The following is a 22,571-nucleotide window of genomic DNA, read 5'->3' as shown; positions in this document are numbered from 1 at the left end:
TCCCCTCAATGGATAGTACTTGAAGGACTCTAGGAAGACCCTATGGTCATGAGGAAGATGGCAACATGACTAGGACAAGATGGGGGCTCTGTGACCTGTGCCTAAGAAGACCCTGTCCCAGTGACAACTGGGTGTGCCTAGGCCTTCGCCCCCTCACTTGCCCCTTGAGGGCTTCCACCTGCCCCCCTGAGGAACGCTGTACCCTCATGCTGCCTACCCATACTGTCCCTGAGGGGCAGCCACAGCTACATTCTAGGCAGGTTTCCTCCCTACATCCCCTGAGCACAGCCAGGGAAAGCTTGAAAACCACTTCTCTCTCCCTGAAGCAAACCAGCACAAAGACCATAGCTGCTGCCAAAACCCTCAAATGCTGACCTGGGCAGGGAGCACCGCAAGCTGTGCCATTGACTGGTGAGCAACAGCTTAATACAAACGCACTCTCCCTTCAAACTGCCCTAGTTGTCCATTGTCCATCGCTGCCCTCACTCTACTGGGTTCAGAGGTGAGGCCACCAGCCCAAAGTTACACAGCAGTGAGTGGCGCAGCGAGGATGGGAATGCGGGTGGGTCTCTCTCCTAAACCCAGGTTGCTTCTCTTCCTCCATTCTGCCCTTCTCAGTCCCCTCCTCACCCCACCTAAGATGGGAGGGGGAACACAACTACACACAGAACGTTTAGATAATTTGCTCTTTGGGCTCATTAATGCTCCTTCAAGTGACGAAATGATCGAGTATTCAGCGGGTAGGCGCTGGAGCCCCACTGCCTGGACTCACCTGTACTGGCTGTGCAAGCTTAAGTTAATTACTCATCCTTGCTGCATTTCCTCATGTGTCGTCTGCAAAATGGAGCTGCTGCTGCTAATAATAATAATAATAATAATAATAATAATAATATCTACCTTCTTGGGTGTAGTTAAGGATTGAATGGCTTGCAGTATGACAGCTGCATTAGAAAGCTGCCTGGCCCAGCCTATTCCCTTCCCGACTTGAAATTACTCACAGTAAGAAAGATTCATAATCCTGTTAACCATAACCTTTACATTTCATTCCTTCATTTCTGCGATGCAGTGAGGGAGGGGCTGGCGTTATCTCCACTTCATAGGTGAAAGCTGGGCAACTATGACAGCAGGGGCCAGGGCCTGCCCCGAGCCCCACCGCAGAGCCTGCCTGCCCCTCATCATCACGGTGCTTCCCTGGAGCAGTGCGTCTCAAAGGGTGGTCTGAGGACTGGCAGCATCAGCGCCCCTGAGGGTTTGCTGGAGGTACAGATTCCGGGCCCCACCTCTGACCTACTGAACCAAGCTCTCTGGGGTGGGGCCTGGCAATCTATTTAGCCAGCCCTCAGGGATTCTGATGCTTGCCAAAGCTTGAGAAGAACTGGGCTAGACCTCTGAAGAGGTTGCTGTGTGAACCCAGGAGCACCCCACGTGAGGCCTGTGGAAGAAAGTGGAGGAGGAGAATAAGACCCTCGGCCCACTGTGTGACCTTAGGCCACATCCTCACCCTCTCTGGGCCTAGAATCTGTCATATTTCTTGGCATGGGATTAGAGGAGGCAGGGAAGATTCTCTGAAATTTATGGCCACCTCTCCTCCTCTATGCCGGCACCCTGCTCCTGTGAGTGGTGCTTTTAGGAGCTCATGTGTTTGCAGCCACCTCATCCTGGCCTTGGCTCTGTTGCTGTTTTAGTACCTTGGAGATGACACTTTGTGACCTCACAGACCATAACCAAAGCCCAAAGTGATAAACACTGGATCATCAAGAAAAGGGTACATCAGGTTTAACCTTTAAGCAGTTAAAACAGAGGAAAAAGTTGCATGGCTCAAAGGCACAAAACCTTGGGTTCCCAGCAGCCTGGTGCTGCAGAAAGCTGCGGTTTCATGGTCCACAGCTCAGCACAGCATCAGGTTGTGGAGACACTTCTGATCCTGCCCTGCCTGGTCCATCCCCCCAACTCCCTTGGGGCCTCTGGGAGCCTCCAGTCCCTTCAGCCACAGTAGTCACTGACGGGACTCTGAACCAGGAGCCTTTCGTGTGGTGGCTGCGGGGTATATGGGGCCTCACCAGCACCTGCTTCCCCTGCCTTGGTAACGCTAAGTGCTGCCATGAGGGGGTGCCTTGTGCCTCCATCAAGAACAGAAAACCCACAGAGTAAGTCCTCATTCTCTGGCCACGAATGAGGACTTGGAGCCTGAGGACTTGGATGGGCATGCCCACTGTGTCTGCTGTGTGACCACCAGCAAGTCATAGAGTCCCTGCAGGCTTCATCTCTCTTCTGTAAAATGGGGGCAGAGATAGGCCTCCCCTTGTCAGATGGCTATGGGCAGGCCCCAGGCCTGGTTCTGCAAGCCCTTGATATTCCCACTCAAGAGACCAGCTACTCCCCACCACTGGGCCATTCATAACATCCTCCTGCCCCTCCAGGAGGTGGCCTAGAGCTGGTGTGGCCTGAGTCCATTTGCCCTAGGGAGAAAGGGAGGGGAGTCAGGGGAAGAACTGGGGAACCCAGGGTTCTGCCCTAGAAGGCAGGGCCCAGAAGGGGCTCATGAGGGAACTCCCAGACTCTCAGGGGCCCATGTGGGTGCTGGGCAGAAGCAGGGAGTGAGGACAGCCACATCTCTGCACTGAGACCTGGCCTGAAAATCAGAAGACCTCGGTTCAATTACTGGCTCCATAGCTGTGCTGTGTGACTTTAGGCAGTTGCTTAACCTCTCTGAGCCTGGTCAGTAATTGAGAATAAAGGTCTCTGAGTTTCCTGGTCAGTCATTGAGAATAAAGACACCTAACTGGAAGGCTGTCTATGGCTGTCTTTACTGTCATTTGCCACATGAGATGAAGGACTGACCCACAGTGAGGGTTCAGCAAACAGCAGTGGAGACTAAATTGTCAGTCTAGGGTGCCATGGTCCTTTCCACTCTGGCTCTACAGTTAGATCAGGACAGCAAGGCTCAGAGAGTTTTAGCAGCTTGTCCAAGGTCACACAGGATGTGCACATCATCACCTTTCTGGGCCACTTGCTCCTGCATAGGACCCTCAGGTTTCAATCTGGCCTGAGGTGAAATCCTCCCAGGGAGCTTTGAGCCTGACTTGGTGCCCGAGTGGGTTTTTTCATTACAGAATAGTAGTCCCGAGGACACAGGAAGAGATGCATCTCTTATATTTTCACTGACAATGCATGAAGGAATGGAAGCATTTCCACAAAAATATCAACACCGTGAAGACTGAGCTGTCTGCTGATGGGCTGCCCAGGAGAACTCCCCATTTCTGGAGGTGTGCCAGCAGAAGCTAAGTGACACTGGATGGAAAGTTGGACTTGGTGGCCTTTAAAAGACCCTCCACATGGCTGCAAGGCAAGCCTGAGTCTGCTCAGTTTCCACCCACTCCTCCTCCTGCAGACTCAAGCTCTGCCTCCTAGACTTGGCCTTCAAGGCCTCTGGACTCAATCATCCTCTGTGCTCTCATCTGTCTCTCATCTGGCCTGGGAGCTCCAAAAAAGTAGGCATTGGGCATTTTTATTCAGCAACTGTCCTGGGCCCACCAGAGGAGAGAGGTCATGTTTACTGAGCAAAGGCCCCCGCGACCAGGAACTTCACACGTGTCATTACAGGCCATCCTCATACACCCGGTACTGTAATTAGTTTCACTTTGCAGGTCAGCAAACCAAGGTCAGGAAGGCTGAGCAACCTGCCAAAAGTCACACAACAACATGACTGCCAAAGAAGTGAAGAGATGAAGGAAGGGGCGCTGAGCCTGTGGGCTTCCCGGCTTTTAGCCCCTGGTCCCCAGAGGCATCTGCAGCAGGTGGGCACGCTTGGTTGCCCATCTGCCTCAAATGTTGGGGAGCCCCATCCGGGCGCTGAGTAAGGTGGAACCCCACGAGCTGACTAACCACAACCACAGCCTCTGGGGGCGGGGGAGTGGGAGGTGGGGCACTCACCCCCAGCCCACCATAGCCCCAGCCCCGCCCTCCTGGGCCCTAGCAGAAGCTCTGCCATGGCCCAGTGATTTCTGCTTGGTAGCAGCTCCGGGAAGAGTGAGGCAGTGCTCAGTGAGCCTGGGTCTGGATGGCTGGGAGCTGGTCCGATACACAAGGCCAGGAACTGCCCGAATGATCCAGTCACTCTGCTCATACTGCAGGGCAGCTTCAAAGCACTTTCCTGGACATTTGGCCCCTTGGACAGGGACCTGGAAAAGGAAGCCCACAGGATATAGGAGTATCCACCAACTGCCACAATAAAGGCAGTGAGAAGTTGCCTAACAACCACTGGGTGCAGGCTCCAGCTGGATCCATTGCACTTAGTTCTAGCACCAACTCCAAGTAGTAGCTACTATCTTTCCCACTTTACAGATAGGGGCGCTGAGGTTCCGTTTGACCAAATGGAGCACTAGAGACCAGAGAGGGGGCTGGATGGACCAGCTAGGACCCTGTGGACATAGATCTGAGGCCTTGGGTCGCTGGGAGGGAAGGGAAAGAGGTTTGGATACCCTTCACAGGCCCTGCTGAGAGATTCCTTACCTGCACCTCCTGCCCATCCCCTCACTGCAGCTCAGGCCTCCTCCTTAGGGAAGCCTTCCCTGATTTCCTCTTCTAAGACTAGGTCAGGCCCCTATGGCACCTGCTATCATGGCTTGTCCTCTCTGGGTTGACCCCATCTCCCCAGATCCATCTCCACAGTGGACTGAACAGGGGTAAGAAAAGGCAGTAACTGTAGAGACTTCAGGGAATCCCGCTTCTGAGCCCAGCCTTACCCTGATTTGCCACAAGGCCCTGGGTGGTCACTTTCATGCATGTAAAATGGGGCACCCTGCCCCACTCTCAGGGCTGGTGACGATCAGGGAAGAGAAACACTGTGGAAGAGGCACCTTCTACACTTGGAACCAGGACCTGGAGGACAGCCAGGGCCCCTCTCTTCTAGGGACCCGCATACTAGAGTCCACAGGCAGCAAGGCAGGGTACCTGTGATTTGGTAGGGTCAAGGCATCTAGAAGAGAGGTGGCTTTGGGGAAGATCTGCTTCAACCTCCAATCTAAATGACAATACCGCCACCCCATATTTGCACAGTACTTTAAAAATTCGGGCAAGATAATGCCCAAACTGAATCAGACTTAGCTTTATGAACAGATTGGGCTCAAATCACTGATTCTTATTAGCTGTGTTGACTTTGGACACGCCATTTAACCTTTTCTGAGCCTCAGGTTCCCCAACTATAAATAGGGACCTTACTAGTCTCAGACAATTGGTTTTCATGTGTACATACTGCCCCCACCCCTAGCCTCAGCTTCTCCATCCGAAAACAGGACTTTGATGGTGCCGTTTCACAGGCTGTTGAAGGGTCCCGCAGATGATGGAGGAGTACGGGTCTAGACACTAGAGCACAATCCGGAGAGGAAAAGTGACCTGCCAGGACCCACCAGAGTGGACGGCTTGGTGCGGGGAACCCCCTCCGCGGCCGCCCCAGGGCCAGCGAAGGGTCATTTCCTTCCGCATTCAGCCCCGCCGTCACCTCGCCTGTTTGCCCCCGCGTTAAGTGCGGCGGCGCCAGCAGCTGGGAAATCGGGGCCAGGCCGGATTTCCTCTGTGGACCTGCGGCTCCTAGAGCCACCGCGCCCCCCTCCGGACCCCGCGGGGCCGCGAACTGCACGTGCGGCGGCCACTGGGATGGGCCTCGCTCCCACGGCGCTTCCTCTGCAACCCCTCTCCCTCCCGCCCTCTCATCCCCCCACACTGGGCCCCCGCCCCTTCCCGGCCGAGGTCCCAGGGTGGTGAAGATGCTTCGCCGCCCCACCCCACTCCGCCCCCGCCGGCTCCGGATAAACCGAGGCACGGGGCCAGGCGCTAGGACCCCGCGGCCTCGCCAGAGGGGGGCGTGGCGGGGCGGGCCGGCGGGAGAGGTATTTAAATTGCAGCCGGAGCGCGGGGGCTCCGGTGGGGCAGCTGAGCGGCCTGCTCCTCCTCGGGCCGTGACCCCGGGGTCTGGCGCGGGGTGGGACCCGGGGGCGGGTTTGCGCAAAATGTGCCGAGACTGCCCGGGAGAGGAGCTGCGGCCGCGCTGAGCCAGGTAGGAGCCGCCGGGCAGGCGAGGCTGGCCGGCCCTCGGGGGGCGCACTGTCGCGCGCCTCTAGCGAGCGCAAGGCGGGGGCTGGTCCCAAGGGACGCCCCCCAAACACTCCCTTCCCGCCATCCCCACTGCGCGCGTGGAGCCGGGGCTGACCCTCCCTCGGTCCCTGGGAGTTCCCCAGCGCTCCTGTCTTGGCGGATCTTTCCCGCAAAGGGGTGAGGCCGGCCTTCCCATTTGACAGCTGGGAAAACAATGGCCTGAAGACCGTGACTTGCCCAGGAACACACAGCTAGGCAAGGGCAAACCGGAATTTGAATTCAGGTTTCCTGCAACGCTCCGATCCCAGCCAGGCGTGGGGCTGCCCATCCCACAGCACTAGATGGCCTGCCCATTTCTCGTAGTGGGGTAGGGGGCACCCACCGCTCTCCAAGGGGCTCTGAAGCCAGCCTTCTTCATGGGTGGTAAGATGTGAGGGACCCCCACCCCCACGCCGAGCTGCCTGAAATTCCGCCATCACAGCCACATTCCTTTGGGTTAAGGTCTAATTCCCCCGTGGGATGCACATGTCTCCAGAACGAGGCTTGCCCTTAGTGATTCACTGCTTGACAGGAACGTCCGCAGCAGCTCTCCCAGGACCCCACTCTGCCAGTAAGTCAGCTGAGGCTGAGAGGAGGGAGAGAGGACCTCAGAGCCCAGACTGTGAGCTAGTCTGCCCTGCTCCTGCGTGTGAGGGGTCGTTGGCAGGGCTTAGGGAAGGAGACCTTGATTTGGTATAGTGGGAACATTTGCTTTGGAGACAGATGAACTGGATTGTGATCCTGACCCTGCTATTTTCTCCTTGTGTGACTTTGGGTAAGTCACCTCTCTGAGCCTCCTTTTCTTCATGGGCAAAAAAAGACAGTTCTATAGGGGGGAGTCGGCTCAGCATGTGCTGGAGAAAACACAGTATTCAGGTCATGTAGAACTGGATAAATCACAGCTCCAAAGCCCTTATGAGCTGGGTAACTCTGGGGGTAAGTCACTTCACTTTCCGGAAACTGTTTTCTCATCCGTAAAATGGGAATTACAGTAATTTCCTCAATAGGTGATTGTGAGAATTAAATGAGATGATATAGGTCAAGTGCTTAGAAGACTAACATCCTTAAATGTAGGGGTGGGCTTATTGTGGTAGTAGTCATTGCCCCCCGTACCCCTGCTCTCTCTCTCTCACTCTCTCTCTCTCTCACACACACACACACACACACATACATTCTTTGGCACTTTTCTGAGTTGGACTCCTGAGAGTCCGACTCTCCTGCCTCCTCTTGCCCAGGCCACTTGTCTGCAGGCTTGGGGCCTCCCCACTGAGCACACCTCACCTGGGATGCTCAGCCCTGCGAGGGTCACTGTGTCAGCTGGGAAGGACAGTGAGGATGCAGGGCACCTTCGCCACCATTCTTTGCCTGATCATCACAATAGTTGGGGTTGGCCAGTGGCAGAACTGGAACCCAGCTGCCTACCCTGCAGACAGGACACTGGGGCACCAAGAAAGGAAGGGACTTACCTTAGGGAGCAGAGCTGGTGAGTGGTGGGCTTTGGATGCAAGCCTGGGTCTAAGTGACACCGTCCTCCTTTTTGAGAGAGAGTAGTCTTTAAATGCTACACCCGGTACTTGGGCACCACTGAGGAGGGCCCACAGCTGAGGGGCCCTTCCCGTCAGATGCCAGGACAGAGTGCCCATGTGCTGCAGGGACGATCCCTTCTGGATGTGCACAGGGCCACCTCGGGGATAGAGTGGGGTTTGGCAGAGGAAGGGGAAATAAGGGCCTAGGACCCTTCCTTGTCCTCACCTGGCACTCACCACTCAGTCCACTGCAGCTGAGCTTCTGCCCTGATTTTGCCACTTGTTCACTAGTCTTTAGTGAATACCTACTTAGTAGGCCCCTGTTCCCGCATGATAAGAAATAAATGATGAGGAAATGATAAATGTGGGAAAACAATGACATGTGTGAGGAGCTGAGGAAGAGCATTCAGGGAGAGGAAACTGCAGGAGCAAAGGCCCTGTGGCAGGAATGAATTTGCTGTGTTGAAGGAACAGCAGGAAAGCTGGAATGTGGTGAGGGAAGGGAAAATGGGCAAGAGTCAGAGAGGAGACTGTGGATAGCCTGGATTTTCTTGGAGATTTTCAAACAGAAGAGGTTTAGGATCTGACAGATGATTTTATATTATCACTCTGGCTGCTAGGTACAGGACAGATTATAAGAGGTCAGGGTGCTGTGGTCAAGGCCAGGATTGGGGTGGCGTCTCGGTCTGTGGCAGTGATAAGAGGGAAGTAGGAAGATCCGGGGTCTCTTTCAGGGAGAGCAGTCAGAGCCCACTGACGGCACGGATGGGTGAAGGGAACGTGGCAGAGAGGTGAAGGGAGAGCCAAGGAGAACTGCTCTCAGTAACGACCCCATGTCACCGAGACTCCTAGTGTCGGTTTTCTGTCCGCTGCTGACCTGTTGTGTGCTGTGAGATGCATCTTAAAGGATGGTGAGCCCCTCTCTAGGGGCACTTCCCATGGGAAGGGGTGGGGCACAGTAGCCACGGAGGGCTTGGTGCTGTGCTCACTGGAAGCTCAGGGGCTCTGGGAGGACTGGAGGACATAGTCCAGACTTGGGGAACCAAAGAAGGCCTCTTGGCCCATCTAAGCTGGGACCCCAAGGATGAGGAGGTCTTTAGCAGAAGAGGAGAGGGGAGGAAGTGAAGGTTTGGGGCAGTGAAAATCTGCTCAGGGAACTGAAGGAAATATGAGGTGTCCAGAACCCAGAATGTGAGAGGGGACACCGGGGAAGCAGGCTGGAGAGCAGAGCTGGCCAGGCAGGGCATGCTCCCCAGTGGCCTGGAAGGCCCTGCGGAGGGGTTTTCACTCAGTTCTGAATATGCTAACTTTCTAACGGGCGGCGGCGTTCTGCTTTTTAAACAGCAGAACAAAGTTTCCTGTGAAAGCGCAACCTGTAATGCAGGTGAGAGCAGAGCAGCTGCAGGGGCAGCGCCTGTGGCCCTGAGGGGAGCCAGGGAATAGGGTTTACCAGGTCCGGCTGTGGTCTGTGCGCCTTCAAGAGGGATGGGATTCAGAGCAGCCATCTTCGTCCATAGCTCTTCACTAGCGGGTTCCAACAGTCAAAGACACTGCCCTCAAAAGCCCTGTAAATGCCTTTTCTCCTGCAGCATCCTTCAGAATCGCGGTTCAGCATTCACTCAGGGAGCACCCACTGTGGGAGGCCTGGGAGTGTGGATTTGAAGGGCACAGACCCAGGAGCCAGACTCGCCTGGGCCGGTGGCTTGTTCACCGTGTGACCTCGGGCATAGTACCTAAGCTCTCTGAGCCTTCTTTTTCCCTTCTGTAAAATGATGATGGAACCAAGTCATTGAATTTTTGTGAGGATGGAATGAGTTCATGCCTAGAAAGTGCTGAGAAGAGGGCCTACTGCATAACGGAGGCTCTGTAGGTGGCATCTCGTTTGATTCTCAACATAAACTTGGCATGGCTGCCATTAACCTCAAATGAGGAGACTGAGGCTCAGAGAGGTGAAGCGACTTGTAAGATCACACAGCAGGAAGGTAGAGGAGACAAGAGGGAGCAGTCAGATGTGTGACTGTGCGCCTGGTGCTCTTGGAAGGCTTTCTGTGTCCCTCTTTAAGACTCTCTGTCTGTATCACCGTCACTGTCACTTCTTTTTTGTGTTCATTTGTTTTTTGAGTTCCCAGTTCCCAGCACAGAGCCAGACATGAGGAGGTATTCCGTAAAGGTGTGAATGAATGAATGAAATTCATGGGTGGATTTGTACATCCCTAGCACTTTGCTGATGTCCTTAGTGAGGGAGTGAGTGAGCCTCCAGCAGCACTGGGATTTAACCCTGCTAAGGGCCTGTGCGGTCCCCTTAGCCCCACCCCTGGCTGCTCTTAGAGGGAAGGGCTGGCCCAGGAGGCCGGAGTGTGGCTTCAGTGAAAGTACAGGGCCTGCCAGGCTGCTCCTGGGGAAGTCCGCAGAGCAGTGCCGGGGCAGCCAGGCCTCCTGTGGGACTTCCTGCCAAGGCCCGGGCCCAGCTCTTGAACAATGGCAAGGGCTCGAGAATCAGAGAATCAAAAGGAAAAGGGCAAAATAAAGGTGGGGGAGTGGGCAGAAAACGAGGAATTGCATGTGGGGACTGAAGAGCTGGTATGGAGGACTTGTGTGGCCTGGGTGGAAATGTAGTCAGAGGCCCACCCTCCAAACCCCGTCTACATCTCCATGCCCCCAGTCCCTGGCCCTGAGCATGGCCTAGGGTAACCCTTAGGGTCTGTCAGCCTTCTGTGCATCCCCTCCAGGCTGTCTTCCGCCAGGTGGGGTCTTTTGAAAACCCCCGTCTGACCAAGTCACCTGCCGCTTAAAACTCTTGCTTCCCCTGGGTAATGGGCGGCTCCTTGGCCTGGGTGAGAGGCCTACTATGATGGGCTGCAGGCCCATTTCCCACCTGGCTCTCTGCCCTGCTCAAAGCATCTTTATTCCAGCTCCAGCCGTGCTCTGGGGTTCCCTGAGGGCAGGCACAGAATGGGTGGGAGTGGGGGCTGGCAGTGGGAAGGAGCCAGTGGGCTTACAGTGTTCCCCTTTCCTCTCCGCCTTACACAGAGCCATGAGATCCCAGATCCTGCTGCTCCTGGCCCTGCTGACCCTAGGCCTGGCTGCACAACACCAAGACAAAGTGCCCTGTAAGATGGTAAGATGCTCTGCCCAGACAGGGTGAGGACCACCCCCACCTCCCTGCCCTAGGGTGTGCTAGTGCCCCAGCCCCAGAAGCCAGAAGTTAGAAGAGTCAGGAGAGGAAAGGGAATGTACCTTGCATTTAATGAGCACCTACTAGAATGTTTAAACACCTTATTTACCCACAGTCCTGCCAGGTAAGCACCATTATTCTCATTTTGCAAAGGAGGAGACTGAGGCTTGGAGAGATTGGGCCTTGTCCAAGGTCATTCAGCTGGGAACAGTGAGGCTGATATTACACTGTATTCCCCTAAGCTGTCCCCACAGAGCAGTAGGCCCAGCTAGGGGATCTAGAATATATATATATGTGTGGGGAATTTGGGGTAGGCCAGCTGGGAGGGGCTCCTCTGTGCTCATCCCTCTTGGAGACAAATCCCCTTCCTAGCTGGGCTCCTTGACTTGGGACTGCCCGCTGGAGTGCCTCTCACTTCTTACTGCCCAGATCAAATGCTGCCATCTCCAGGAAGCCTCCCCAGCCCCTCCCAGGCTGGCCTAGTCTGATCACACCTTCCTCTGGGTTCCTGCGGTCCCCAGGCTTCCCCCTATCTCAATACTGAGAAGACTGAACATGTGGGGTGGTTGGTGAAAGGGTCCAAGCCTGTCTCACCTGCCAGACCATGAACTTCCCTAGGGCAAGGACCAAGTTTGATTTGCTTCTATTCCTTTTTCCTGTCCCAAGCCAGGGAAACTAGCCCTAAAGTTCTTGTGACTCTATGAGATACAGGGCAAAGAGAACACCTAGGTCCACTTGTAAGGCCGGGCAGTCACTGAGGCCAGAGCCTGGCTGGGGAAAGGGCAGGGCCTCCGGAAGCCCCTCTTGGACCTGAGACTCGAAGAAGCTTATGACGCAGAACCGGCAGCTGCTTCAGGAGGCGGGAAGTGCAGGCAGCTGCCTGCCCGCAGCCCTTCCCTGGGGGTGCAATGTCTCCTGTTGCCACCACCTTTCTTGCTCTTCAGAGCCCTTCTAAGATTCCCGGAGCCCAGAATTGCGGGCAGAGAAGGCCTCAGATGTCACCAAATACAAACGCACATTCTACCTCAGGGAGACGAGGCTCAGAGGGGAAAGTCCTTGACTACCCAACAGGCAGAGGGGAAGCGGGTGAATTTTGGAGTCTGGGGAAATGAGATAAGAGATAGGAAAGCACTTTCTGAACCAGCATGGGAATACTACACACGGGAAGTAAGGAGAAGACGTGTGACCCACCAGGGACCTACAGGATTCGAACCCAGCTGCCTTTGCCACTGTTCACTGCCTGGTGCCTCTCCCTACTCTGCTTTCCTCCCATGATCAGGTGGTGAAATGGAGTTGGATGGCAAGTCTTTGCTTCTGAAAAGGAAGCTGGGCAGTGGGTGTCCTGATAGCCCAGGACAGTGGGTGGGAGCTCTAAACTCTGGTCAAGGGCCAATTCCTCCAATTCCCTCCGACGGTAAGTCAGGCAATGCTGGGAGCTCAGAGCCGAAGGAGGCATGGAGACCCTGGAAGTGGAGCTCTGAGCACCGCCCTGGACTTCAAGCTTCTTCCTGGACTGGACTGGAGATCTGGGCATCCCAGTGCAGCCCTGCCCACCATCAGGCCCCCAGGCTTCTAGAGCAGGGGTCTTGGGCCCCTGAATGGAAAGCCAGTCTTGGGCTGTGGGCTTGGCAAACTTTGTGTCCTGGATCGAGTCTCAGGGGCTGGTGCCCCAGGGAGCCTTTGCCTATCCAGAGGCAGTATGCCTCTGCACTTGCCCGGGGGTAACACGCGGGGCACAGCACGGTGCCCCCCACACTGTAACACTCAGTAAGTGGGTCCATGATGCTCCTTGCTGTGCTGACCAGCTGAGGGCCCAGTGGTCAGAACTTGGCTGGCACCAATAGGAAAAGGAATTTGCAAATGGGAGTTTTGAGCCCCTGACTGTCTGATCTTGGGCAGCCCACTCCCCTTAGCCTCAGTTTCGCTAGGGGTACAATAGGAACAGGGTGAACAATGCCTGGGAAGATTTAATGGGGTAGGGGGGTCTCTGCACTCAGCATGCAGCCTGACACAGCTGGGGCTCCATCACAGGTCATTTTGTTGTTTCTGCTTTAAGTAAGGAATGCCCCAGGGGGTAAGGGCTGTGAGGAGGAGGCTATGTTTAGTGGCCCCTGCAGACAGAGAGGTTGTGAGGGAGGAAGGGCAAGGATGGGCAAGGCAGCTGGGCAGGTTTCAGGTTCACACAGGTGCCCAACTGCCGGGGCATCCCTGGGCCTCCTGAGGCCCCTGTGAAGCTGCCTCCCTTGGAGGCTACATGGAGTCACTGTGCTGCATGGAGTAAGAAGAGCCACACGGAGGCCTGAGGCTGGGCAGGTCTCTTCCTCCCCCTACTCACCTTGGGGCTCTCAGGAGGAAGCGCAGAGCTGGACCAGGGGAGGAACACACCGGCTTGTGTTCCCTCCCTACCAGCTCAGCCACTGGCTCACTGTGAATTCACGCAAGTCACTGCCATCTTCAGGCCTCAGTGTTCACATCTGGGAAGTGGGTCAGCTGAACTCTTCTTGCTCTACCCGTCTTTGACTATATTTTGAAAATATCAATTATGCATTTTCTTTCCTCCTAGAGAAGTGATTGATTCAGTGCCTCAGACCTTTACTAAACTGATGATGTCTGGGACTCATTCATTAGGAAAAATTGACTTGCTAGTCAGGTCCAAGGCATGCACATCCACCAAACCAGTCCCTGTTTGCTCTGAGCTCGCTGTCTAGCAGGTCCCCACACACACAGCCACAATTCAGCAGGGCAAAGCTCTGAGAGGAAGCACAGTCAGGGAGGGCTCCCTGGTGGAGGAGGCCCTGAAGCTCAGTGTGAAGAGTTCACGTGTGGATCTGGTTGGGGATGGCATATCCAGCTCAGGGAGCAGGCCCCAGCAGTGGGTGTGGGAGCGCATGATGGGCAGTGGTCAGCTGTGGTCACTGCATGTGGGCTGGGGTGGGAGGTGGGGGACAGGTTGGCAGGGGCTACAAACAGCCTCGAAGGCCCTGCTGGGGATCCTGGACTTCACCGTGGAGAAGTTTAAGCCAAGCTGCCTCATTGTCAGAGTAGAGCTTTTGAGCAGTTGTCAGGCATTTAGCAGTGAGTGGGTCAGAACGGGTTGGCGGAGACAGAAGCTGGGGGCGGTGAGCCTGAGCCCGGTGATTGTGGAAGTCAGACCTTTTTCTGGGAAAGGCTGGGGTTCCTGGAGGCCTGGAAGAGAAGAGGGAGACCTGCATTTGCACAGGAAGAATTTTGGTCCCAGAAGGCACATCTGTGGAAGAACAAGAGTTCGGCCTTTTGTTGTTAAAAAACCTGGGTTCAAATCCCAGCTCTGCTCCTCACCAGCTGGGCAATCCTGGCACCTCCCTTCCCCTCCCTGAGCCTAGATTTCTGTAAATAGGGGTGATCGTATCAGATGGGCAGGCTGTGGTAAAGACCAATGGGACCACGGGCCTGAAAGTATTAACCAAGATGTCAAATGCTGAGTGGCTGCTGGGGAAGAACGTAAGAAAACAGAGTGGTTATGTGACTTCCTGGAGGTCGCACAGCACAAACACAGTCTCATCACCAAAGACTGTGGATTTGGCTCTGGCCATCTTTTCCCTGGCCCTTCCCACCTCCAGGGGCCCGGTCCCCTGACCCAGCCTGGGAAGAAAGCCACCTCCTAGGAGGTAACAGCAACAGAGAGGAAGCCACATCTCGGAAGCATCCACAAGGAAGGCAGGCCCCAGGACCCAGGCTCTGCCCATGACACGAGAGCCTGAATGAGGTCTGAGGCAGGGAGGCCAAGATAAAAACTGATGACAGAGCACAAATTACAGTTTTCCCTTTTGGAAACATTTCTCCCAAAGTGGAGAAATTCCCATCTACCACCAGAAATTTAACTATCTGTGCCCATAGAAGGGACCTAGGACATAGAATCAGGAGCCCTGGGTCCCAGCTCTGCCCTGCTGCTCACTGGCTTGGGGTCACTCTGTGGGATATATGGCTGTTTCCTGTAAGAGGGGTAATAATAAGTACAGGGTTTCTCTTTGTTAGTTTATTTGTCCTTCTATCTGTCTATCATCTCTCCATCTGTCCACCCATGGAACCTTCATCGAGCTCCTTCCTTAATGCCCAGTACTGTGCTGGGTGCCCGAGATGGGGCAGGGAGCCGGATGGGTCATCCAGGCATGGGGTGATCAGGCTGCGGTGGGGGAAAGTTGAGCATTCTGGGAGTCCATGGGAGAAGGGTTCCCCAGCCAGGCAGGGTTCCTGGATAAACATGTCTGGTTTCATCCCCTACCGTGCCCACTTATGCCAGCTGTCTCCCCACCCTGCCCCTCCCCAGGTGGACAAGAAGGTCTCGTGCCAGGGTCTGGGCCTGCTCCAGGTCCCCTCGGTGCTCCCGCCAGACACTGAGACCCTTGATCTATCTGGGAACCAGCTGCGGAGTATCCTGGCCTCACCCCTGGGCTTCTACACGGCACTTCGTCACCTGGACCTGAGCACCAATGAGATCAGCTTCCTCCAGCCAGGAGCCTTCCAGGCCCTGACCCACCTGGAGCACCTCAGCCTGGCTCACAACCGGCTGGCGATGGCCACTGCGCTGAGTGCTGGTGGCCTGGGCCCCCTGCCACACGTGACCTCCCTGGACCTGTCTGGGAACAGCCTGTACAGCGGCCTGCTGGAGCGGCTGCTGGGGGAGGCACCCAGCCTGCATACCCTCTCACTGGCGGAGAACAGTCTGACTCGCCTCACCCGCCACACCTTCCGGGACATGCCTGCGCTGGAGCAGCTTGACCTGCATAGCAACGTGCTGATGGACATCGAGGATGGCGCCTTCGAGGGCCTGCCCCGCCTGACCCATCTCAACCTCTCCAGGAATTCCCTCACCTGCATCTCCGACTTCAGCCTCCAGCAGCTGCGGGTGCTAGACCTGAGCTGCAACAGCATCGAGGCCTTTCAGACGGCCTCCCAGCCCCAGGCTGAGTTCCAGCTCACCTGGCTTGACCTGCGGGAGAACAAACTGCTTCATTTCCCCGACCTGGCCGCGCTCCCGAGACTCATCTACCTGAACTTGTCCAACAACCTCATCCGGCTCCCCACAGGGCCACCCCAGGACAGCAAGGGCATCCACGCACCTTCCGAGGGCTGGTCAGCCCTGCCCCTCTCAGCCCCCAGCGGGAATGCCAGCGCCCGCCCCCTTTCCCAGCTCTTGAATCTGGATTTGAGCTACAATGAGATTGAGCTTATCCCCGACAGCTTTCTTGAGCACCTGACCTCCCTGTGCTTCCTGAACCTCAGCAGAAACTGCTTGCGGACCTTTGAGGCCCGGCGCTCAGGCTCCCTGCCCTGCCTGATGCTCCTCGACTTAAGCCACAATGCCCTGGAGACACTGGAACTGGGCGCCAGAGCCCTGGGGTCTCTGCGGACGCTGCTCCTACAGGGCAATGCCCTGCGGGACCTGCCCCCATACACCTTTGCCAATCTGGCCAGCCTGCAGCGGCTCAACCTGCAGGGGAACCGAGTCAGCCCCTGTGGGGGGCCAGATGAGCCTGGCCCCTCCGGCTGTGTGGCCTTCTCTGGCATCACCTCCCTCCGCAGCCTGAGCCTGGTGGATAATGAGATAGAGCTGCTCAGGGCAGGGGCCTTCCTCCACACCCCACTGACTGAGCTGGACCTTTCTTCCAATCCTGGGCTGGAGGTGGCCACGGGGGCCTTGGGAGGCCTGGAGTCCTCCTTGGAGGTCCTGGCACTGCAGGGCAATGGGCTGATGGTCCTGCAGGTGGACCTGCCCTGCTTCATCTGCCTCAAGCGGCTCAATCTTGCCGAGAACCGCCTGAGCCACCTTCCCGCCTGGACACAGGCTGTGTCACTGGAGGTGCTGGACCTGCGAAACAACAGCTTCAGCCTCCTGCCAGGCAGTGCCATGGGTGGCCTGGAGACCAGCCTGCGGCGCCTCTACCTGCAGGGGAATCCACTCAGCTGCTGCGGCAATGGCTGGCTGGCAGCCCAGCTGCACCAGGGCCGTGTGGACGTGGACGCCACCCAGGACCTGATCTGCCGCTTCAGCTCCCAGGAGGAGGTGTCCCTGAGCCACGTGCGTCCCGAGGACTGTGAGAAGGGGGGGCTCAAGAACATCAACCTCATCATCATCCTCACCTTCATACTGGTCTCTGCCATCCTCCTCACCACGCTGGCCACCTGCTGCTGCGTCCGCCGGCAGAAGTTTAACCAACAGTATAAAGCCTAAAGAAGCCGGGAGACACTCTAGGTCAGTGGGGGAGCCTGAGGTACAGAGAAGAGTGAGGACTGACTCAAGGTCACACAGTGATCCGGGATCCCAGAACTCTGGTCTCCAAATTACAGCCCAGGACACCTTTCTCTGCCGCCTGCTGCATCAGTGGGTGACCCCCTTCCCGGGCTGCACTTTGGGTCCAGCTGTGGAAGCCAGAAATTGGGCGGTTTCAGGGACAGCAGAGAATAATGTTGACCTGTCAGATCAACAAATCTTCACTGAGCATGTATTTTGTGCCACACCCTGCTCTGGGCACTGGGAATGCTGGGAAATGAGATACATTCCCGCCCTCAAGAATCTCCCAGTCTGGTAGGAGAGAGTGCTGCAGAGCCACGTGGCCGCCACGCAGTGTGCTTAGGGCCTGAGGTGTGAAAGCCCAGGGCTCCAGAGCTCGGCAGGCCCCGCTGGTTTGGTGCAGTGAGTCCTGCCCTGGCTGTGCCAGGGTGAGGGAGGGCCAAGCCCAGGAGGATTTGTCTGAGACATTTCCAAGCAGACTGTTTGTCACGTCTTCTGATAATGACTTTCAGTCTCTCTGAAAAATGAAAAGCTTATGACCGGAAGAGAGAATTGGAGCTGTACGAGTGTGTCTTGGATCTGGTGTTGTTAGGTGGGCCACGGCGGCTCCAGCAGGGTCTGCTTAAGGGGTCCAGCCCAGCACTGGACCATTCTGTCTCCTGCTCTGGACAGGCCCTCTCCCTTCCTGGCACTCTCATGTTGCATACCCTGACCCCAGTACTGCTCTAAGCACCGTCCCTGCCCAGCCCCACTTCTCCATCGCAGCCCCACCTTGGCTGCTGAGCCAGGAGCTAAAACCTTAGATATCTGGTTCTGTTTTGCACCCAGCTTGGCAGATGTGGATTTGAATCCAAGCCTTGTGTCTGCCCCTATATGACAGCCCTATATTTTATCCCCGTTTTATAAAAGAGGAAACTGAAGTTCTGAAAATCTCCTTCCAGGGCCCCAGCTAACTAATGCCGTAGGTGAGATTCAAACCTTCATCCTTCTGTCTCCAGGGCCTGATCTTTACCACTGCAGGGGCTGCAGGCTGTTAAGTGGACAGGAAGTGGCCCCACATAGCCCGAGCAGGGTCTGGAAGCATCCTGTGCTGTGCACACCTGCTCTCTCCTCTCTCCCAGGCAGGCAGCTGCAGGCGCTCTCCTCCTTCTCTGCCTTAGTTTCCCTCCTCCCCTCCTTTCCACCCTGGTGTGGGTTCTCCTGTTCTCTCTGTGCTCTTGCATTCTCTCATTCCCTTTTCCTCTATTGAGCAGAGCCTGGAGTTTGAGACTATGGAATCCAACCTCCCCATTGCACAGATGGGGAAACTGAGGCTTAGGAAGAGAATGAAACTTGTGGAGAGCTTATACAGAGCCTCTGGGGGAAAAAAGAGCCCTTATTTGTGGGGTGAGATTGGGGGTTGGACCAGAGTGATGTCCTCTCTCAGCTATCACATCACAAGATAATGCTGGCTCCAAACTTCCTTTCTGTGCCTCATCATGCAAGGATCTTTTTTCCCTCTTACAAAAACAGGTAAAAAGCCTCACCCAGATGACCCCCGTCCCTCATACCATGGAGTCATGAGCTGTCTGGGAAGAATGGACGTGCTGGGACTAACTCAAGACCTTGTTTTGCTGTCTTCATCATCTTACCTGTGCTTGGCCCACAGTCTGGCTCATGATGTGGGCTCAGTAATGTGCGAGAAAGTGAAAATGCCACTCTCTCCACCCCATTTTACAGAGGAGAACACCAAGGCCCAGAGGAAGTTAAGGGAGAGTCAATGGGCAGAGCCAGGGCTAGGCCCTGGTGGTGTGTGGAGCACCCAGGCAGACCCAGTCCTGGTTGGGATCACAACCACGGGTGCTACTTCACATAACACTCTTCCTTAGGCCTGGAGGCCAAGGTGTGGGTCCCCACGCCTGATCTTTGAAAACACTACACAATGCTGCTGTCACTTCCCAGGACCCAGGCCGCAGCCCAGGCCTCGGGACCAACTCTTTGTATAACCTACCTGAATGTATTAAAAACTAATTTTGGAGAAGCAGTGTGGCTGCCAGCCTCCTCTCTGCAATCCGCTTCATTGCGTCCACTAGAACCCTGCCCCTCAATCCCATTATGGTCGTTCAATCATCATGGCAAATCTCTGGGGACACTGAGACTCTGGGCCAGCACCACCCTGGACCTTGAAGCCGCAGCCACTAGCATGGCCCCTGCTACACCTCTTGCCCCACACTCAACAGGCGACTATGCTCCCCACCCCAGGGCTGAGAGGCTGAGGGCTTCCGTTTGCTTCCTTCCTGCTACAGCTACAGGCCCCCTCCCGTTCTCTGTGCTCAGCCCTCTGTGCCCTATCTCAGAGGCTGCACTGCCCCTCCTCCTCGGGGTCCCCAGCCCCGTCCTCTCTCCCTTACCCCGTCATGCTCTCTTCTGCCTCCAGCCTGTCCCTGTTTACCTCTTCCTCTCAGACTTCAGCTGGACTCAAGTCTTGTCCGTCTTAAAAATAGTGAGAAGCCCCTCAGCCACTTTCCCCTTCGTCCTCCCACTCTTCACAGGCCAGCTTCTTGGTAAAGTCACTTCCCTTCCCGCCCCTCCCGTTCTCAACCCGCCTGGAGCTGCCTTCAGCCCCTCCCAGCTCCATGCTGCCCTTGCTAACAGCGTCAAGGGTATCCTTTGCCAAACTCAGCACACTTTTCAGACCTCCTCTCCCTAGGCCCTGTGCAGCAGGCCCCCCACCCATACCCCTGCTGGGCATGCTCTCCCCACAGCTGTGATCCCACACAGGAAGCCATCTCCTCCCTCCCAGGCCACTCCTTTTCAGGCCACTCTTTGCTCATCTTCCTTGAGCCAGCTTTAAGTGGTGATGGCCAGGGCTCCATCCTAAGCCCTTTTCCCTTGGGAACACTATGGCCTCATTGCTGTAAACACCCCATTGCTCTGATGGCCCACATCTCTGTCTCCAGCCCCACCTCTCCTGAAAGTCCAATTCTGGTCCCCAGAGGCCTTCCCAGCTAGAGGGCTAAAGGTCCCCAGGGACTGGAGAATTCAGTGATCAGCCAGGCTGCAGATCAAGGTTGAACTTGGAAGAAAACCACACCTGGTTCCTGGCTTGGAGTTGGAGGGTGAGTGTCGGGTGTGGGACAGAAGCAGCCTCACCTGGGTAGGGGAGCACTGAGAGGCGTGACAGGCCAGGGCAGAGCATGCAGAGCAGGGGGTGCTTGTTCCTCTGGCCCTCACACCTTCCATTTCGCCCTGTCAGCAGCCTGGCACTGCGCCTTTGCCCTTCCCTTCCCTGACTGCCTCTCCCCCAAGCTCCTGCTCAGTGATGCTTCTCCTGCCCACCCCCAGTCAGCCTGGACCCCTCCCCTTGGCCCTGCAGCCCCTGGGCCCAGCGTTGGCAGCTCTGCCTCCTGGAGATTCTTCCATTTCTCTGGTCTGTGCCCTCTCACCTCCCCATTCCTGCTCCTGGCTCCCAGTCTGCAAAGGGAAATTCTAAACACCTATTTCATGGGGTAGGGCTGGGGGAGAAAGGAGAGAGCCCCACCCCCTGGCACACGATAGGTGCTCCGTGAAGGCCTAAGGGGAAGGCAGGAGCTTGGGCTGAGCTCGCCCAGGGTCTGCGGGCCTCTGCTCCAGCAGGGAGCCCAGCAGGCCCCTGACCCCTTTTCCTGACAAACAGGGAGTTTGCTCACCTGGCCAAGACCCCCAGTGAGGCAGAAATTCCTGTTTTCAGCCAAACGTGGACACAGCAGCCAACTAGGTCATCAGAACATCCAGCTTCCCGAGCTCTTAGCTTGCAGGGAGAGGGGAGGCCCTGCCACTCCCAGGTCACAGTCAGCCTGAGGTGCAGGGCCCAACTCCTGGGGTTCCATGCGCTGGCGTGGCACTCCACCAGGAACGGGTCCCGGGACGTGCCAGCAACTCACCCTCTCAGACCCACAGGCTGGCCACATCCTCCAGGATCTGGGACCCACCGTCTGTGTTCTGTGCCCCTGTCCTTCAGGCAGTTCACTGAGCCCATGAGGCCCATCTCTCTCCCGCCACCTCTCACAACATGCTCAGAGATGGCCATTGTTGAGCACTTCCGGGCGGGCCCATGCTGAGCACTGGATGTGGATTGTCATGTTTAATTCTGACAGCCGTTGAAGAGATTTCTACTGTTACCATCCTCATTTTAGAGAACTGAGCTCCAGCGATGAGACTTGAACCCAGGCTGTCCCACTCTGGAGCCAGCAGTCTTAACCATTAGGCAGCACTGCCTCCTGCACCTCTCCCGCCTCCTCTGCCGGAACCAGCTCACCCCCCAACCCACCTGCACAATCTCCTTCACCACCCTCGCCTGTATCACCTCCATCACCTTCTCTGGGGAGACTGTCTGGATTTCTCTCCTCCAGCTGCCCACAGGTCTGGGCTGCCCTCAGCATTGGGTGTCTGCCTGACCCACCCACCAGGCCAGGAGGTCCTGGGGGGAGGTCCTACCCGGAGTCCTATCTGTCCCCAGGGCCTGTGAGCCAACACAGACTAAAGCCAGCTCAGAAAAGGTTTTCTGAGTGAATGGCCCCTGTCTTCCAGGACTCAGAAGCTTGTGGAGTTGAGACAAGCCCTCAGAGAATGTGGTGAGGAGGCTTTTTGAACAGACCCAGGGGACACAGAGAGGACAGGGGAATGCAGACTGTGGGCTGCCCACGGCAGCAGGGGCCAGTGGGGAGGCAAAGAATCCTCTCTGACCACCCGCCATTCCCTGCAGCTTCCTCAGGCCTCTAGGACCCCGTCTTATCTTTGTCCTCCCCCCACTCCTTTGCTCCCCCTCCTCTCCCATTCTTCTCTTCTTGGTCATCTCCCCCCACCCCCACCCCTATCGCACTGGAAACAGTTGGGCTGTGGTGGCTGAGAATGGGGAGGGCGGGGTGGGGGAGAGGGAGGCCCGAGCTGTTTATAGGAACTGGAGCAGCTCCATCCATCAGCTCTGTTTGGAACTGGAGACCAAGCATAATAAATACCTTGGCTCCTCCCCAGCTGCGCTTTCCCTGAACTTGGCCGTCCGAACTCCAGCTCTCCCTGGCCTCCTGGTTCCCAGGATCCAGTCTCACTCCACCCCACCCTACCTCACCTCCCACCAAGCTGCCCTGGAAAGAGTCTGGCCTCTGGGACCAGAAACACAGGCCTGAGTCTAGGTTCTGCTGCTTCCTCACTGTGGGACCAAGGCCAAGACCGTCACTTAGCTGCACCTCTATTTCTGCATCTGTAAAATGGGGTCATAATCATCGCCCACACCCCCAAACTCAGCACTGCTCATTCGTTCGGCCAGAGTGGCTTGGGCATCTGCTCTGTGCTGGGCCCTAGGCCCTGCAGGATACAGGGAACAGTTGGACAGAGCCTCTGTCTATGGGGTGGAGAGAGGGGCCACACCACAACCCAAGCCAGGAAGTGGTCAGCGCCTTGAGGGAGGTCCAGATTTTGTGCTCGGGAAGTTTGTTTGCAGCAGGGAGCA

At 56.3% G+C, this 22,571-nt stretch overlaps 1 protein-coding gene across 5 annotated transcripts; it reads left to right on the top strand.

Moving 5' to 3' along the window:
- Window positions 1-5,731: 5,731 nt before the first annotated feature.
- LRRC32 (leucine rich repeat containing 32) lies at window positions 5,732-19,124 on the top strand. 5 transcript variants are annotated; one of them, XM_063784369.1, is made up of 4 exons: window positions 5,893-6,055; window positions 10,689-10,776; window positions 15,140-17,065; window positions 18,617-19,124. In XM_063784369.1, the coding sequence occupies exons 2-3, from the start codon at window positions 10,693-10,695 to the stop codon at window positions 17,042-17,044; spliced, it is 1,989 nt and encodes a 662-aa protein (XP_063640439.1). In that variant the 5' UTR covers window positions 5,893-6,055; window positions 10,689-10,692; the 3' UTR covers window positions 17,045-17,065; window positions 18,617-19,124. The 5 variants fall into 5 exon arrangements, with proteins under 5 accessions (XP_016777145.1, XP_063640439.1, XP_054518537.1 ...); XM_054662561.2 differs by adding an exon at window positions 6,665-6,907 and having other exon boundaries at window positions 5,912-6,055; window positions 15,140-19,124; XM_063784370.1 differs by lacking the exon at window positions 5,893-6,055 and adding an exon at window positions 6,075-6,907.
- Window positions 19,125-22,571: the final 3,447 nt, after the last annotated feature.

The sequence above is a fragment of the Pan troglodytes genome, chromosome 9, assembly GCF_028858775.2.
Source record: "Pan troglodytes isolate AG18354 chromosome 9, NHGRI_mPanTro3-v2.0_pri, whole genome shotgun sequence".
In the NCBI taxonomy this organism is placed as follows: Eukaryota; Metazoa; Chordata; class Mammalia; order Primates; family Hominidae; genus Pan; species Pan troglodytes.
Note: the sequence above shows the minus strand (reverse complement) of the source record. Positions and strands in the feature narration are given on the sequence as shown.

Bases quoted from the DNA above. Each gene is read 5' to 3' on its own strand.
- LRRC32 (XM_016921656.4), top strand. From the start codon at position 10,693: ATGAGATCCCAGATCCTGCTGCTCCTGGCCCTGCTGACCCTAGGCCTG. The intron at 10,777-15,139 runs GTAAGATGCTCT...GCCCCTCCCCAG, and splicing joins ACAAAGTGCCCTGTAAGATG to GTGGACAAGAAGGTCTCGTG.